Below are 14,819 nucleotides of genomic sequence, written 5' to 3' on the forward strand. Positions count from 1 at the left end.
TGAAAAATCTATCCACACGTAGTGTATTTAATATATATAGAGCAGAACTTGTTTGATTGTGCTTGTTTGCATATTTAAATTCAAGTATATTTACAGTCAGAGGTGGGAAGCTTAGTCAATTATTGAAATCTGTTACTTTACATGACTCAAAGAAAAGTAGTCCTCCAAATGGTGATGAGCAAGTCGCGATACCAAGTATCAAGGATGCCGATGCCAGCCACCGATACTTAAGCCCAAAAAATTGGGGGGGTTTTTGAAGTAGATGTAGAGTCCACTTCAAAAATGTACCTAGATCCAGATGCTTTTTTTTTCTGCAACCACTTGGCCAAATAAAATTGAGTAAATACAACACACCATTTTTTCCATTGTTCTTGACATTGGAAATTGAGAAAATTCAAGAGTCCGATCATTTTCCGCCGATAATGGTCGGATGAAAATCGTGTGATCGGCCCCGATTTCTGACACTTCTTCTTTGGTACATGCATCCTCCTCTGCAGCGCTTCACCAAAATCCCCTCCCCCCCGCCTCCTTGGCGCAGGTATTCCGGACAAACCTGTGCGGCCGTGGGGACACTCGCAGACGAAAGAGGCCACGCGGTCGTGGCAGGTGGAGCCCTGGTAGCAGGCGGCGCTGGCGCAATCGTCAATGTTCTCGCCGCAGTCGTCGCCCGCCCAGCCGTTGACGCACACACACTGGAAGCCGCCGTAGGTGTTGTGGCACGTGCCGCCGTTTTGGCAGGCGTTGGGCATCAGCTGGCACTCGTCCACGTCGTCCGTGCACAGTTGACCTGTCAGAGGGGACAAACGAGCTTGATGACCCACTCAGCGTTTAACTTGATTCAGTTGTTATGAATAAAAACAAAACACATCCTCATTTTTACTCATAGTAAAAAAATTTAAAAAGTTAGTCCGGAGCGCAGGTACAAACATACATTTTAAATTTTCTTGAACAGTTGATAAACTGTTCTTCAAAAAAATAAAATTAGAAAATGGACATGAATTATTACATATTTAAATCAAATCATTTATTTGTTGCATTAACTTAAACATTATGGCTGAAAATTGATTTATTTTAATATAAGTACTTATGCATTTATAGATTGGGTTATTTTTGGGAGGGGGGGTGAAATATAAAATATTAGTAAAATGAACAATGAAAAAATTGTAAATATAGTTTACTAAATAATTGGTTGATTCAACATTATGATGAAATGAATTAGAGTAATAATTTTTTTAATTTGCATGAATTATTGTATTATTGAAATAATTATTTGTTGCATATACTGAGCATTTTTTCTCAAAAATTGGTGTTTTAAGATATATTAATTCATTTAAATCATGAGAAAATGTGCGAATTAATAAAAACAAATAATAAAAAAGTATATGAGTAAAATAGAACATTTGACATACACTTTTCTTTTAACATGACTATATATTCAATTCAGAAGTTTTATATATGCATCTTCACCTTTTTAAAAATTCACGAATAACCTGGCCCATCGCCGTCTTTTTTGTTGCTGTTTTTTTAAAATCCAAACTGGCCCATTGAGCACCAAATTTGAGCTCCAGCCTGACTAACCTGTGAACTCGGGCTGACACTGGCAGTTGTAGGTGTTGACACTGTCGACGCAGGTGCCGCCGTTCTGGCACTCGTGACCCGGGCAGTCGTCAATGTTCTGGTTGCAGTTTTTCCCCGTGAAGCCTGCCAACAGCCAAATGTGATGTGATTTTTTCACTGCTCAAACTGCCTGAACACCTCAGACTGTTGTCAGTTATTCTTCTAATCCCTTGGTGGGGTATTCACGGTAATGAAAGTGCAGCAACATGTGGCCAACTGCTTCTTTCCTCTTTCCTCCATCTGTGCAATTGAGGTCTGCGGCACCTTTGCCGCGCATCAACATTCACTCAACGGTTCATGAGAATGAACGAGACTGTGAAAATAACCTTAAACACGCTGTTTTATGATCAGCAGACATGCAAAAAGCACTGCAATTTCTGGCACACAGTTTGAAATTGAACACTGCGCTTCAGTATCGTCAAACAAAAGTGTGCTCCTATCATGATTCAATTCAAATGTACTGCATTGAACACAGATTGTACCTAAATACATGTTTAAAAAGAAACACTTCTTAAATGGTATTAGACTTTAAAGTTAAATACAACCGAACTGTACTTAACTGGATAAGGGAAAAAAAAGAGGAAAGGTAAGTGCCAAGTGAATCAAAAGAAGTCGATCATTAGTTTGGCAACAAGCGTCGGAACAAGTCAAATTCCAGTAAAGGTGTGCGTTTGTGTGTGTGTTTGGAGGCGGCAAGCTGGCGCGGAGGCACCATTGGCTACAGTCTGGCTGGGCTATGTGCAAAGGATGTTGTCCCTGTGACCATTTCCTTTCCGATAAGCCCAGATGCCTTCCTGCTTTCGCCCTGTTCACACACTGAACCGCAGCACAACACACACACGTGGAAAAGGACATCGCCCCCGACCAAGTCACTAGTTCAACAAGTCGTTCCTCAACCCGTCATCGAATCCAGACTAACATGACACAGATGGCCAATTAAAACAGAAATGACCCACTTCCCGCTCCCTGGATGTTTTCCTGCGTCCGGTGGTGATAGGCGTGTACACTCAATTTGGTGATGACCACTGAAAACGGTGGATTTATTAAGCACACGAGCAGCAGGACTGTATTAAGTGAGGTTCCTACCTGGCACACAGGTGCATTCATAGTTGGTGTCACCCTTCTGGACGCAGGTGCCTCCATTTTGGCACGGCGACGGGCTGCAGGGCAGGTAGCGTTTCTCGCAGTGCTCGCCGGCGTACTCGGCCGGGCAGCGGCAGTGGTAGCCGCCGACCACGTTGACGCACGTGCCGCCGTTCTTGCACGGGGGCAGGTTGGCGTCGCACTCGTTGACGTCCTGCTTGCAGCTCTTGCCCGAGAAGAAGGGTGTGCAGGTGCAGATGTAGTGCGACTCGATGGCCGAGCAGCGGCCTTCGTTGGCGCAGGGGTTGGACGCGCAGGGGTCGGGGTGTTGGCACTGGTTACCTAGGAAGACACATATTGTCCATCTCAAACACACTCCAGACAAATAACGGCATTCCACTCTGTTTCTACCACAAACAACGACAGCAAAGTATATTTCCCGCTACCTGACCATCCAGGCGGGCAGCGGCACTTGAACGCCTGCGGGCCGTCCGGCTGGCAGGTGCCCCCGTTGCGGCACGGTGCGCCGAGGCAGGCGTTGCCGATGAGCGTCTGGCAGCGGCGGTCGGTGAAGCCCGGCTTGCAGGCGCAGCTGAAGTCCACCGCGTCGGCCTTGGTCACCACGCTGCACGTGGCGCCGTTCAAGCAAGCTCCGGCGGTGCACGGGTCGCGAAACTGGCACCTGTTTCCGGTGTATCCGTCCCAACACCTGAGGAAAATAACGCCGTTCAGTCCAAATGTTTTTTGGTTTCTTTTTTAAAAATCAAAGAGTTTCAACATTGAAAGCTTCAAAAAGGAAAACATTCAATTGTAGGTTTTGTGTGGGACAAAAAAACACCACTTTTAAAAATAGTTTTTGCCGTAGTATCATTCCAGTATTGATATCGAGGTACTACATGCCGATGTAGTCTGGAAGTCAAAATGTTAGTATCGTGACAACACTACAACTTCAAGCTTTTTTTTTGTGCAAGGATAAGGAAGTTGATGCTTTCTTTTCCCGATTTGCTGGGTTGAGACAAAGCGGTTGGCGCGGTGCCTTTTGCCTGTTCCTGTGTGTAAATGGGACCTCGCCTAAGGAAAACGAGGCAGCCACTTCTTCGAAGCAGCCTTCGGGTTCTTTGTAAATGGCCTCCTTACATGCAACCTTGTGGGACTGAATGATTTTGAAAAAAATATTTTCCACAATATTGCGATGGCGATCTAACATGAGATCATTTTCTCCTCTTCTGATTTTTTTTTTTTTAACATAAACAATAAATCAATCTGTATTATGATAGACAAGATCAGATTTATTGTACATGTTTTGGTCGCTGAAATAGAAGCAAATGAATCATGAAGTTATTCTCAAAGACAGTTTCTACCAAACAAGTGTGGAATAAAAATAAATCCGTCAGTGAGAGGTCAAATTACAACAATGATGCAAACAAGTCTGTGACTTTGTCACTTCGACTTTTTTATGTTTCATTTAACGATGATAAATGTGCGGCCTGAACTTCTTAAGTATTGATCTTATGTAGACACGAAATAAATAAAACATACCTATATATAGATTTTTTTTTTAAAATGTAATGGTACATGTATATAAAAATAATAAAGCCTACCAACAGGCCAAACTGAAGCAGAGTTCCCCCCATGTCCTAAATTGAAGCCTGTGCGATTTGAAAATTGCATTTTCCCGCACCGTGATGTCAATTGAAATTTGATTAATTGTTCAGTCCCCGTCAATGGGAATTCCTGAAGCAAGTCAAGGGAAGACATGACTTGAAGTTCAATGGGGGGGGGGGGGGGGGGTCAACCTTTTGTGCTCATAAAACAGCCTATAGGGTAATAGCCTTTCCCCGATCTCTTGGGGAAAAAAAGCGCTTTTACCACAGGGCGACACATCTCTGAGAAACGGGGCCTTTAAATGGGACCTCCTTGTTTCCGTCATGGCCCTCTGTGAACAATGTGCTGTTGGGCAATAAAAGGCCGAGGAGAACAAAACTCGTGTGATGTTTCTCACAGGTTGCGTCTGCGTCATAAAATCGGCGGCCAATAAGTTCCCACAGAGCGGGAGAAAAGCAGACTTTTTGAAATGACAATGAGTGCAGCTGAGGGACGTCCTGAGAGAATACGCAACAATGAGGCGAACAACAACAAACGTTTGATGACATACATGTACATATACACAGTAGCTGTGAATCAAAAGAACCAGAGGGTTCAACAACCTACGATTGCCGACGGGGATTGATGCCTCGCAGCGCATCACAGCAATTGTTTTTTTCTTGGCAGTGCCATGACATCGCACCATGTCTTTTTTTTTTTTTGGATTGCTCCTCCTCTGTTGATTGTACAAACATTCGACGTCAGGCAAATTCCCTTCCACAAAGCTAGTTGACTTTCAAGGTGTTCTAATTTTAAAACAAAAGTTCCCTTTGAAAATACAGTGATTCCCTGCATGTTAGCCTATTTGTGGATCTTTTTTTTTTTAAACCGGGGGGGGGGTCTTGGGGGGGGTTCCATTTGGTATCATCTTGTGTCACATAGGTGCCAACGAAAAAGGTTGAAGCGAGTTCAGGGGCTTAATTTAGAGAAATAGTCCTTTGTGACACTTGGTGGGAATTTTTTTTGGGGGGGGGGGTAAGGAACTGAGAGAAGGAGCTTCATTGAAACAAACGTAGTGCTTTAGTGTCCTCTTGTAGCATCGACGAGGCAAGGAGCAATTTTGAAGTGACTTGAAATGAGTATCTTGTGGCAGTTGAGTTTCAAGAAACTACGTTAAAGTGAGTTGAGGAGCTTCACTTAGACAAACGCGGTGCTTTGTTGCCATGTTGTGGCATTTGCGCGTCAAGGAACAATGCTGAAGTAACTTGAGCTTTCTTCAGAAAACTAGAGCTTCACACATCTTTGGGCAGTTTGGTGCCAAGGACCTATGTTAAAGTGGGTTGAGGAGTTTCATTTAGACCAGGGGTGCCCATTACGTCGATCCTGATCTACCGGTAGATCTAAAACAGGTCCCAAGTAGATCCGAAGAGTGTCGAGGAGAAAAAAAACAAACAACCATTTGTATGTCTTTGTACATGTTACAATACAATACATGCTGATTTATATAGCGCTTTCACAACAGCGGCAGCAGTAACAAAGCGTAACTTTATGTTAACAAAACAGTTAACATAAAGTAAAATAATAAACACAACACATAACATAAAACACGGACAGTCATGCAGTCCTAACCACTTTTCCGTCACACGCTTTATGTTAGTAATATATTTTTTTGTGTTAATATACGCTGCACCATAATCATCCTATCAGTCTCCTTTTCACAAAATAAATATTAAAAAAATAAAATAAAGCAGGTAAATCTTGAATTCATGGTGGCGCGTGATGACGTCACCGGAAGTTGTTTGCGCTCAGCAGTCTGCAATTGCAGCTTGTGATCAGAGCTGTTGCGCTCTATCTTTTATCGACATTATTCTCATTCAGAGTTTGCTTCGTGTACGATTCACCGAGGGCACGGGCAAAGAATAGGAATCTAGGAGGGCCCAAGGAAGCACTTTAAAACGGTACGTGTGAGCTACGATAGTTAACAGGCTGCAAAAGTGCATCGCCTGCCTCAGTTTCAGGCTGTTTCTCATAATGGCGTGTGTGTGCGTGTGTGTGTGTGCGCGCGCGCGCGTGCCGGTAAGGGTAGATCCCGTGAGGTTAGTTGATCGAAAAGTAGATCTTCGGTCCAAAAAGTTTGGGCACCCCTGATTTAGACAAACATAGTGATCGCTGCCATTTTGTGGCATTTCGGAGTAAAGCAACAATGTTGGCGCTGTGGAGTTTCATTTAGGACATTAGTGATTTGTCACGTCTTGTGGCAATTGGGTGCCACCAAAGTTCATGCTAAAGTGAGTGGAGGAACTTTATTTAGACATATGTAATGCTTCATTTAGACCAGTAGCTCTTAAACTAGTTGGAGGGACTGAACCCCCCAAGTTTCACACACACATTCACCAAAAACTTCATAATTATTACAAATAAAACATGATTTTTTTTCCCAAAACAAGTAGATAAGAAGCAAAAAGTGGAATGACAGGGCTTTGCATTGAATGTGTTTCGTAAAGGATCCGATTGGCCTTCCCACAAAATAGCAGCACCACTGTCACACCAAATACCTGACCACAGACAGACAGTCTATTCGCCCTGAAAAGGATGCCAGTACTCCATCCAAAAACATTCCCAAGGGGTCCAATGGGGGGCTGAGTGGCGGACCCCTCTTTTAGGCACGGACGAGTGTTTGGACAGTGGCCCTCTCAGGGGGATTACCCAGCCTTGGGATTGTGGCAAGAATAAGAAAACATCACATGCTAGGCTGCCGGCTGTGTAAACACTGGACTGAGTGACCAGCAGCAGGCCAAGCAAGGCTACCCATTTTGGGTCAAAAACAAACAAAAAAAAAACTTAAAAGACCTCAATCAGAGGCATGTCGGGTAAAAGCCAAATTTTTTCAATGAATTTATGAGCTCATTCCGTTGGTGTGCAGCATAACAGCTCAATGCTGCTTCACCGTGTTTGCCTTTTTTACTCCAGGAATTGCAGACCTCACAGCCCGACTGGATTTATATTCCATTCGCATTTTCTGTAGACTGGCGAACGGAAATTAATATAGATGTTGCGGTCATTATGAACCTTCAACCGAGTGCTACATTAACACACACGGAGCATCAGAAAGACAACAACAGCGTCGATAACAACAATACAAACATATTATTTTCTTTGCCTCTGTGGAAAAAAAACAGCTATGACTGCAGCTTTGTAGGGGAGCTTCTCTGCCCCTTCTTCTCGATGTAAATTATGTTGCCTCTCTTCCAGCAAACCTCAGTGTTGCTTGCCATCTTGCGGCTTCACACTAGAGCTGCACACCGGTACTCTGTGTAACAAACAATTGCTTATAAATATGCGATTAGTCGGGGGCCGTGAAAGAAGAAATACGATATACAGTAGCGGCGGCTCATGATATGTCTCATTGTGTTGTGCTTTTTGAACTTCTTAAACGTGTTGAGCCACAAATTATTGCACATTAACAGCTTCTCTCAGGAGAGAAAGTGTGCATGTGTGTTTTTTTTCGGGGGTGGGGGGTGAGGGTGAGGGGGGGTTCCTCTTTAGGACCCAGCGGTTGTGAGGCGCCGCACGAGTGTGCGAGAAAAAGCCAGCAAGGAGCAGGTGCGCATGTTAATGAGGAAGACGGCAGCTGCTGCCCCAGCATATTCAAAAGCTTCCTCACCACCACCACCACCTCCCATATTCCCACCACTCTTCCTGCCTGTGACACCCCCATACCATTTGTCCCCAAGTCGGGCCCAAGGTTGTTATAGCCACTGTGCTGCCATATATATAAACTAATAAAAACTAAAATGAAACATTTTTTGAAAAAACTAAACAAACTGAATGCTAATTAAAACTGACAGAATTTAAAAAAAAAGTCAAAATGAAATCTAAAAAAAAAACCAACAACAACAACAAAAAAATCTAATCCGGACCGACTATAACCTTGGTCAAGACACAAGTTATATTGAATAACATTTTGATTATATTGAATATTTTGAATTAACCATTCTCAACTGAGGACGCCCAAAACATGCAGTCGGAATTGGACAAACAAAAGGAAACAGACTCTCCATAACTTCCACTCACAACAAAGACTAAATTTAGTTCTTCCCCGTGACATGTAAAGTTTGTCTCTTCATCAAAATGTATCGCTTCAACATACTTCCTGAACACCAATTCCTTTGTAGACAGTGATTTGGTGGCATCTTGAAGCATTTTATAGCATTTCCGCACAAAAAAGCGAACAGTTGAAATTGTGAATAGTGAACCGCAACTATGTGAAAGACTGCTGTGCGCCACTGAACACATGAAACCTCGGCACAAGTTCATTCCCAGCCTGCCGCTGAAACACACACACACACACACACACACACACACGCACGCGCACACACAAAAACGGACAAACTGCCCAACGTCTCACATCGAGACCTCCAAGACAAACAGATAGCGTCGCCGCACGTGGACACGCTATCCAAACATACCGTCTGGTCCTAAGTCAACTGTGGCGCGCACTCTGTGAAGAATGCTAACAGTTTGCTCTTTAATCTGGCGACGGCCCGCCAGATGCACGCATGGCGCAAAGTCGCTTTTTAAAAGGCGCCAAGTCGAGGAGTTCAAACCTCATAAAACAACGCAAATGCCTTCTAAGTAAGCGTTCATAACGTCACTTGTGAGCGAGCTTCAAAAACGCTGCCATTCGAGTGAAGTGGAAAGAGGAGGGCCACAATTGCCGATGTACTCTCAACAGCACAGACAGTCAAACACACAAATGCAAAATGAAAATACTCCTCAGGAGCATGGAAGACTCTTGAACACTGAACTAAATGATTGGGGGAGGGGGGGGGGTCCCTTTTCATTACGCAATGTAGATATCTTTGATTAAAAAAAGAAAATCTGAAAAAACAATGATTTGATCACGAAGTATCTCTAGTACTGTTTTGTCTCGCATGAGGCAAATTTGTTTCCTTCTTTCCTTTTTGGCTTTTTTTTCCCCACTTGTGTTGCCTGTTTTGTTCTTACTCGGTATCTGCAACCAGGCTCGAAAGAAAAAAACTTTTAAAACAAATAAACGCAGCAGGGTGAGACAAAAAACAGTCAACGGCTCTTTTTATGGAATCAAAAAGAACGAGCGGCAGCTGCTTCAACAAGAAGAATCTCAGCAGCAGGTAAAACTGTGCCGCAGGAAAGGTAAATAAAGACGACGTGAAAAGGTGGAGCGCAAATCAGAACCTGAGTAAATATCAGGTGTTGTGCGAGCTATCGTCTAACCGGGGCGGGATTAGCACGTCTGTAAAGCCGATACTATGATCATATTCCTCGATTATTGTTCCTTGCTCATCAGTGGTCGCCGCCGTAGTCCTTGGCAACACCTCGGCAGCACTTAGGAGGACCCGGGTCGCCGGCGCCAGCTCTGTAGCAGATGTTGTGCTGACATTTGAGCCAAAACTAAAAGGGGTTTCCCCCGTCAGTGTCGGCCCAATGCCATCCGGGGCACACAATATACTGATGATAGGCTACATGTGCACTGTACACTCAGAAAGCAGTGGTCCCCAACTCCCGGGCCGCGGACCGGTACCGGTCCGTGGGTCATCTGGTACCGGGCCACACAGAAAGAATGAATAACTTACTCGGAATCTGAAAGATGTTTTATTTTGTAAAATTAGCAGATTCTCTGTTATATCCGTCAACAATATTTCATTCTTGACGCAGGTCAAGGCGCACTTCTCGGTCACGTGATAGGTGACCGCTAAAATGAGATCCAGGAGATAGCAAAATGAGTAAAAAGCAAATGTCTTTGGAAAGTTTTTTTGGGAAGGGGAAAAGGCCCAGCCAGGAGACAGAAGAGAAGCTTATGACTTTCAAGAAAAAACAAAGCTACATTTAATTGACAGCATCAGGATTTCCTACTTAAAATCCCGATTTATCTCAACGGGAGATTCCCACGCACTAAGCCCACTTTGCATAATATGCGGCGAGGGTGAGTCGTATTTTTCATGCACTTTGTATTTGCGGTGTATCTTATTTTGAAGGCACGTTTAAACGTTACCATAGCGACCACAGACCGTTGCGGCCAGATAGGACGTTCCTCGTGTTATGATTCGTGTTTATTATTATGTATTGAAAATACCACCGTTTTCATGCAGGTCATATTATATTATTTTGTTGTATTTATGTGACCTTATAGGCTGGTCCCTGAAAATATTGTCTGACATAAAACGGGTCTGTGGGGCAAAAGAGGTTGGAGACCAGTGTCATAAAGGACAGTGACGGGCACCCAGATTTGGCAGCTGGACTAGCCTGATGCTTCATGTGCACCCCTTTTTAAGGAGCTTAGGCGGATGGCATTTATTCAATTACTGAGCCATGTCAATCCCTGTGGGAGGCGTTATTGTTGTCAGGTTCTGGATTGACATCATTCGGAATATTTTAGGATAATAGCCTTTTGGGACACTTCATGAAAAGGATAATAAAACATGCTCATGCTGATGTCAACGTCAGCCAGTTTGTGTCTGAAGCAAAACCTCAAGTCATCACATCTTCAGTCACTCCAACCCGCAGACAGGTGGTCCGACGGGGAGTGGAAAAACCGGACCCGCTGTCACTCCTCCCAGTGAAGCCGTCGGGGATCATGGAGAACTTATATCACTCATCCCCCTTGTTGAGGCTCCAGTCAACCCAATCAGCCCACTCTACATCAAAAACCCGCCGAAGGGAAACAGACATGGCGACAGCCATGTAGAAAAAAAAAAGCTGTCTTGTTTCCCCATTGTGTGATCATATGATGAGATGTGGCACCTTTTACTCCCTCGAGTCACTTTGAGACCATTTCCTGACTCTCAATGGAGGTGTGTGTGCCAATATGGGAGTCGAGGGGAGGGATTCGAGAGAGAGACTCATCTGACCACAGCAAACAGAGATGCCATTGAAGAGACAGAGACGGCAGAACTGGAAAGACAAGGGCTCACTTTCATTGAAGCGCTCCTATGTTGAAGCATTCACTGCACATACCAGCACGGACGGAGATTTATGGCCCCGGTTGTTATCGGCGGACATCACCCTGGCATGGGGATGCACACATGAAAAGCCCCTTTTAACTTGTCAGTGTTGTGCCATGAAAAGTACACCGATTCAGTAGACATCATGCATCACACATCCAAAGAATAAATGCAATCAGGTGAGGGAAAATGCCAGGTGTTGCATTCTGCAAAAAAAGGTTCTAAAAGCTTTTGGGTTAAAGGACTCCTGATACAGAGGAAAGATTTTTCCAGTGAAACCCTTGTAATCTTTATGCCTCTTACAGGTTGAGCAAAATGCCACTAGGATGAAAATGTTGCCTATTTTGGGGGGGAAAAAAGTTATTTTGAGAACAAATACATATTTTAAACGTGATCTTGACAAGAACAACTGTTGGCATTTTGGATTGGTCTGTTGAGCTGTTTCAATGAGCGGCATAAAGCACGTCAGCAACTGTGGCTCTCCTTGCCCACATGCGAGGGCATTACAGTACCCTTTACTTATTCACTGGCGTGGATGTTTTTACGTGATGGAATCCAGCGGTTTACTGCCACCTGAGAAGAGATTTGTCAAGTAACTTTCATTCAGGTTTGCATGCCACTGTAATTACTAACAGTCCTCTTGATAAAAGTGTTGCATCGCTTTGGATGTTGAGATGAGCACAGCTTTTGAGTGGAAGATAAAGTCGGTCGGGTTTAGGCACCTTCTTTGAAAACGGCTGGCAGTTAATGAGTTATCGTGCAATTTCTTTTTTGGTGCCCCCCCCGAAAAAAATCCAGATGAAAACCTGGTTACATACTGTAGTAAACACACTCCCCCTAATCTTTGTGGGCTGGGAAAAATCCTTTGAAATGGCGAACCTGGAGTGAGGGCCTTATGCGCCATCTCCATGTTTAATTGGAGAAGTCTGAGAAGGGGGGGACACCGCAGCGGCACAATGATGGCTTTGTGGCCCTAAAAGAGAAGATAGGGAAGGCAGCGAGGGGTGGGTGGTGTGGCAGGGTAGCCTGGGGACTAAATGGGGTGAATAACACAATAAAACCAAATTAAGCTGTGCCAAAGATGCTGCCTGGTTTTGGCTGTACAGGAATTGGGAGTTTGGTCATGTGACGTTCGCAAACTGAGGCGTGATTGGTCCTGACCTGAATCCCGTGCAACTGGGATTTTTTTGGGTCAATTTCAGTGGACAGCAAGTGGCCAAAAAAAAAAAAAGGTGAATTTTCTGTCTGAACTTATATTCCAATATGAATCAGAATACCTTGCCTAAACTAGCAAGGTCGCAAAGAACATATCATTAGAAAGAAAATGCGTTATATCTTGTTCAAATCATTTCTTATGGAAAGATTTAACCTGATGCGCAAAAAATAATAATAAATGTGCACGGTGTGGTAAAACGATCACTGATGATTAATTTAGGTTGATAAAACTCAAAATATAGAATGTTAATTATCTAAAAAAAAAATCCTGATTTCATCATATTTGTTGATGAGATTTGTTCTGTCCTGCAAGGGCCAGCATCTGTGAACAGTCATGCAGGGGCCACTGTTCATGCAGAACCCCGATTAGTCAATTTACTGGACTCCAAATCACATTTGTACCTTTTCTAAGGCCCAAAACATTTTGAATGTACACTGAAGACGGAGTTTTAGAACGTCTTGGAAAGCTTTCCCAAAAGCTCTGTTTTTAAGGACAAAAAAAATGTATGTGAATGAAGTGATTGAAAGACAATAACATCACATTTTGGAAAGATCCCTCAATGTGAAGGCACTTCACTCCAGACAAAGTGCATAACTTTGGAAAACCCTCTGCCATCTGTCCGGTGGGAGTATGAGTGACTAAAGGCCACTTAGGGACAAAATCCCATGAGAAAGTGAGAGAGCGACTGAGAGAGAGAAAGAGAGAGAGAGAGAGAGAGAAAGAGAGAGAGAGAGAAAGGAGGGAGTGGGGTTATAGGGGTCTGTGTCTGGAAGGACAGAGTCTGATGGTCTGGCCTCTTTGGGAAGCCTCACCCAGATTAGTTACACAGAATTAATCGCTGCCGAGAACAATGGCCGCCGGGCTTCTGTAGACCTCAGCTGTCGCTCAGTGAAAGAAAAGCAAAAACAAGATTCAGGGCCGCCACAGAACATGCTCACTCGCACGTGGACCCTCCATCGAGCGTAGATGACCCAACTCTGACACGCGATCCCCATTTCTTAAACCTTGACATTTTGCACTCACTTGCACTGTTCGATGCCATCTGGAGTGACCTCACACCTCCCCTGGTTCGAACATGACTCGGTGGGCATGGAGCATCGCAGGCCTGCCAAGGAAAGGTTTTCAGTCATAACAATAATACACCTGCACTACGTCTGAAAGGACAATTTAAACAAAGTGTGAAAAGTGTAGAAAAAAAAAATCTTCATTCTTATGACATGACTACTTCAGAATCTAAAATAAAAAGGAAAATACATCTATTTTCAAAAATGTAAAAATTATTTTCAAAATGTAAAAATTAAGAAATGTTTGCAAAAAGGTATTAAAAAGTGCAAACATATTTTTAAAATAAGAAAATATTCAACAAAAATATTTCAAATTGAGAACATTAAAAAATGCAGTTTTTAAAAGTTTTTGATCTGGCAAAGATTCTAACTTTTTTAGACTTAATTTTCACAATGTTTTCATATTTAAAAAAGACATTGTCTTTTTTTAATATAAAAAGGTGTTAAAACCACAAAGAAAATCTGCCAAAATATATTTTAAAATTTGAATTTTTTAAAAAAATCTACTTTTTTGAGGAAGAGGACCTTAAAGATTATTACTTCAATTTCATTACATTACAACTGTTAAAAAAAGACATTTGTTGCTGTATCACTATGGCTTTGTTCCCCCCCCCCCTTAAAATTCAATTATGAGGTGGGTCCTTGTAAAAATGTCCAAAATCTTACCCCACCTGTACCTTCAGTCACAACTTGACGAATAAATTGTGCATATCAGTGTTTATAGTCACATCAGTAATTGGGTATAATGGAGAACTTAACAGCAGGTGCATAAAGATCCCCAAAAGGAAACGTACTGCATTATTTTTAGTGATTTCATATCCAAAGGAAGAGGCATCCATATTTCTTCTCAGAATGAATTTGTAGCCTCAAGTTGAAAAAGTTTAGCCAACTCTGACTTGAGTCATGAAACCTACTGTTAAGTGTTCAAAAATACAGTGCAACAGGTTGTCCTCTGAAAAATAAGACATTAAAATAACTACACACAGTAGATAAATGATAACTGTTTGCTAAGTGCTGGGCTGACTCACCTCCGGTTAGTCCAATCAGGCACAACAATAAAGTTACTTTCGCCAAGAAAATAGGCATTCCTTCTGGTTCATAAAGTGCTTACACATAAAGTCCACATGGGTTGTTCATAGATCCGAATGTCCGCTTGTCTACGACTGATGAGAAGGAAGTCAAAAAGTTGGAGTAGATCCACGGTGAAAGTTTAAACGCCGTTGTCAACGTACGATGTTGTCGCCACACTTAGTCGGCTGGAAATGACCCCGA

The 14,819-nt window shown here is 43.1% G+C and overlaps 1 protein-coding gene across 1 annotated transcript in view; it reads right to left on the minus strand.

The window, feature by feature from the left end:
• LOC147205413 (neurogenic locus notch homolog protein 1-like) overlaps positions 1-14,819 on the minus strand; it is a 40,251-nt gene extending 25,432 nt beyond the window's left edge. Inside the window, exons 1-6 of the mRNA XM_086110618.1 lie at positions 14,576-14,819; positions 13,507-13,588; positions 3,147-3,409; positions 2,704-3,042; positions 1,579-1,701; positions 554-787 (exon numbers count right to left, since the gene is read on the minus strand). Coding sequence (XP_085966744.1) covers positions 554-787; positions 1,579-1,701; positions 2,704-3,042; positions 3,147-3,409; positions 13,507-13,588; positions 14,576-14,633 — 1,099 coding nt within the window. The 5' untranslated portion in view covers positions 14,634-14,819. The remainder of the gene's footprint in view (positions 1-553; positions 788-1,578; positions 1,702-2,703; positions 3,043-3,146; positions 3,410-13,506; positions 13,589-14,575) is intronic.

The sequence above is a fragment of the Hippocampus guttulatus genome, chromosome 5 (assembly GCF_054856545.1).
Source record: "Hippocampus guttulatus isolate MCC_2025c chromosome 5, RoL_Hgut_1.0, whole genome shotgun sequence".
Lineage (NCBI taxonomy): Eukaryota > Metazoa > Chordata > Actinopteri > Syngnathiformes > Syngnathidae > Hippocampus > Hippocampus guttulatus.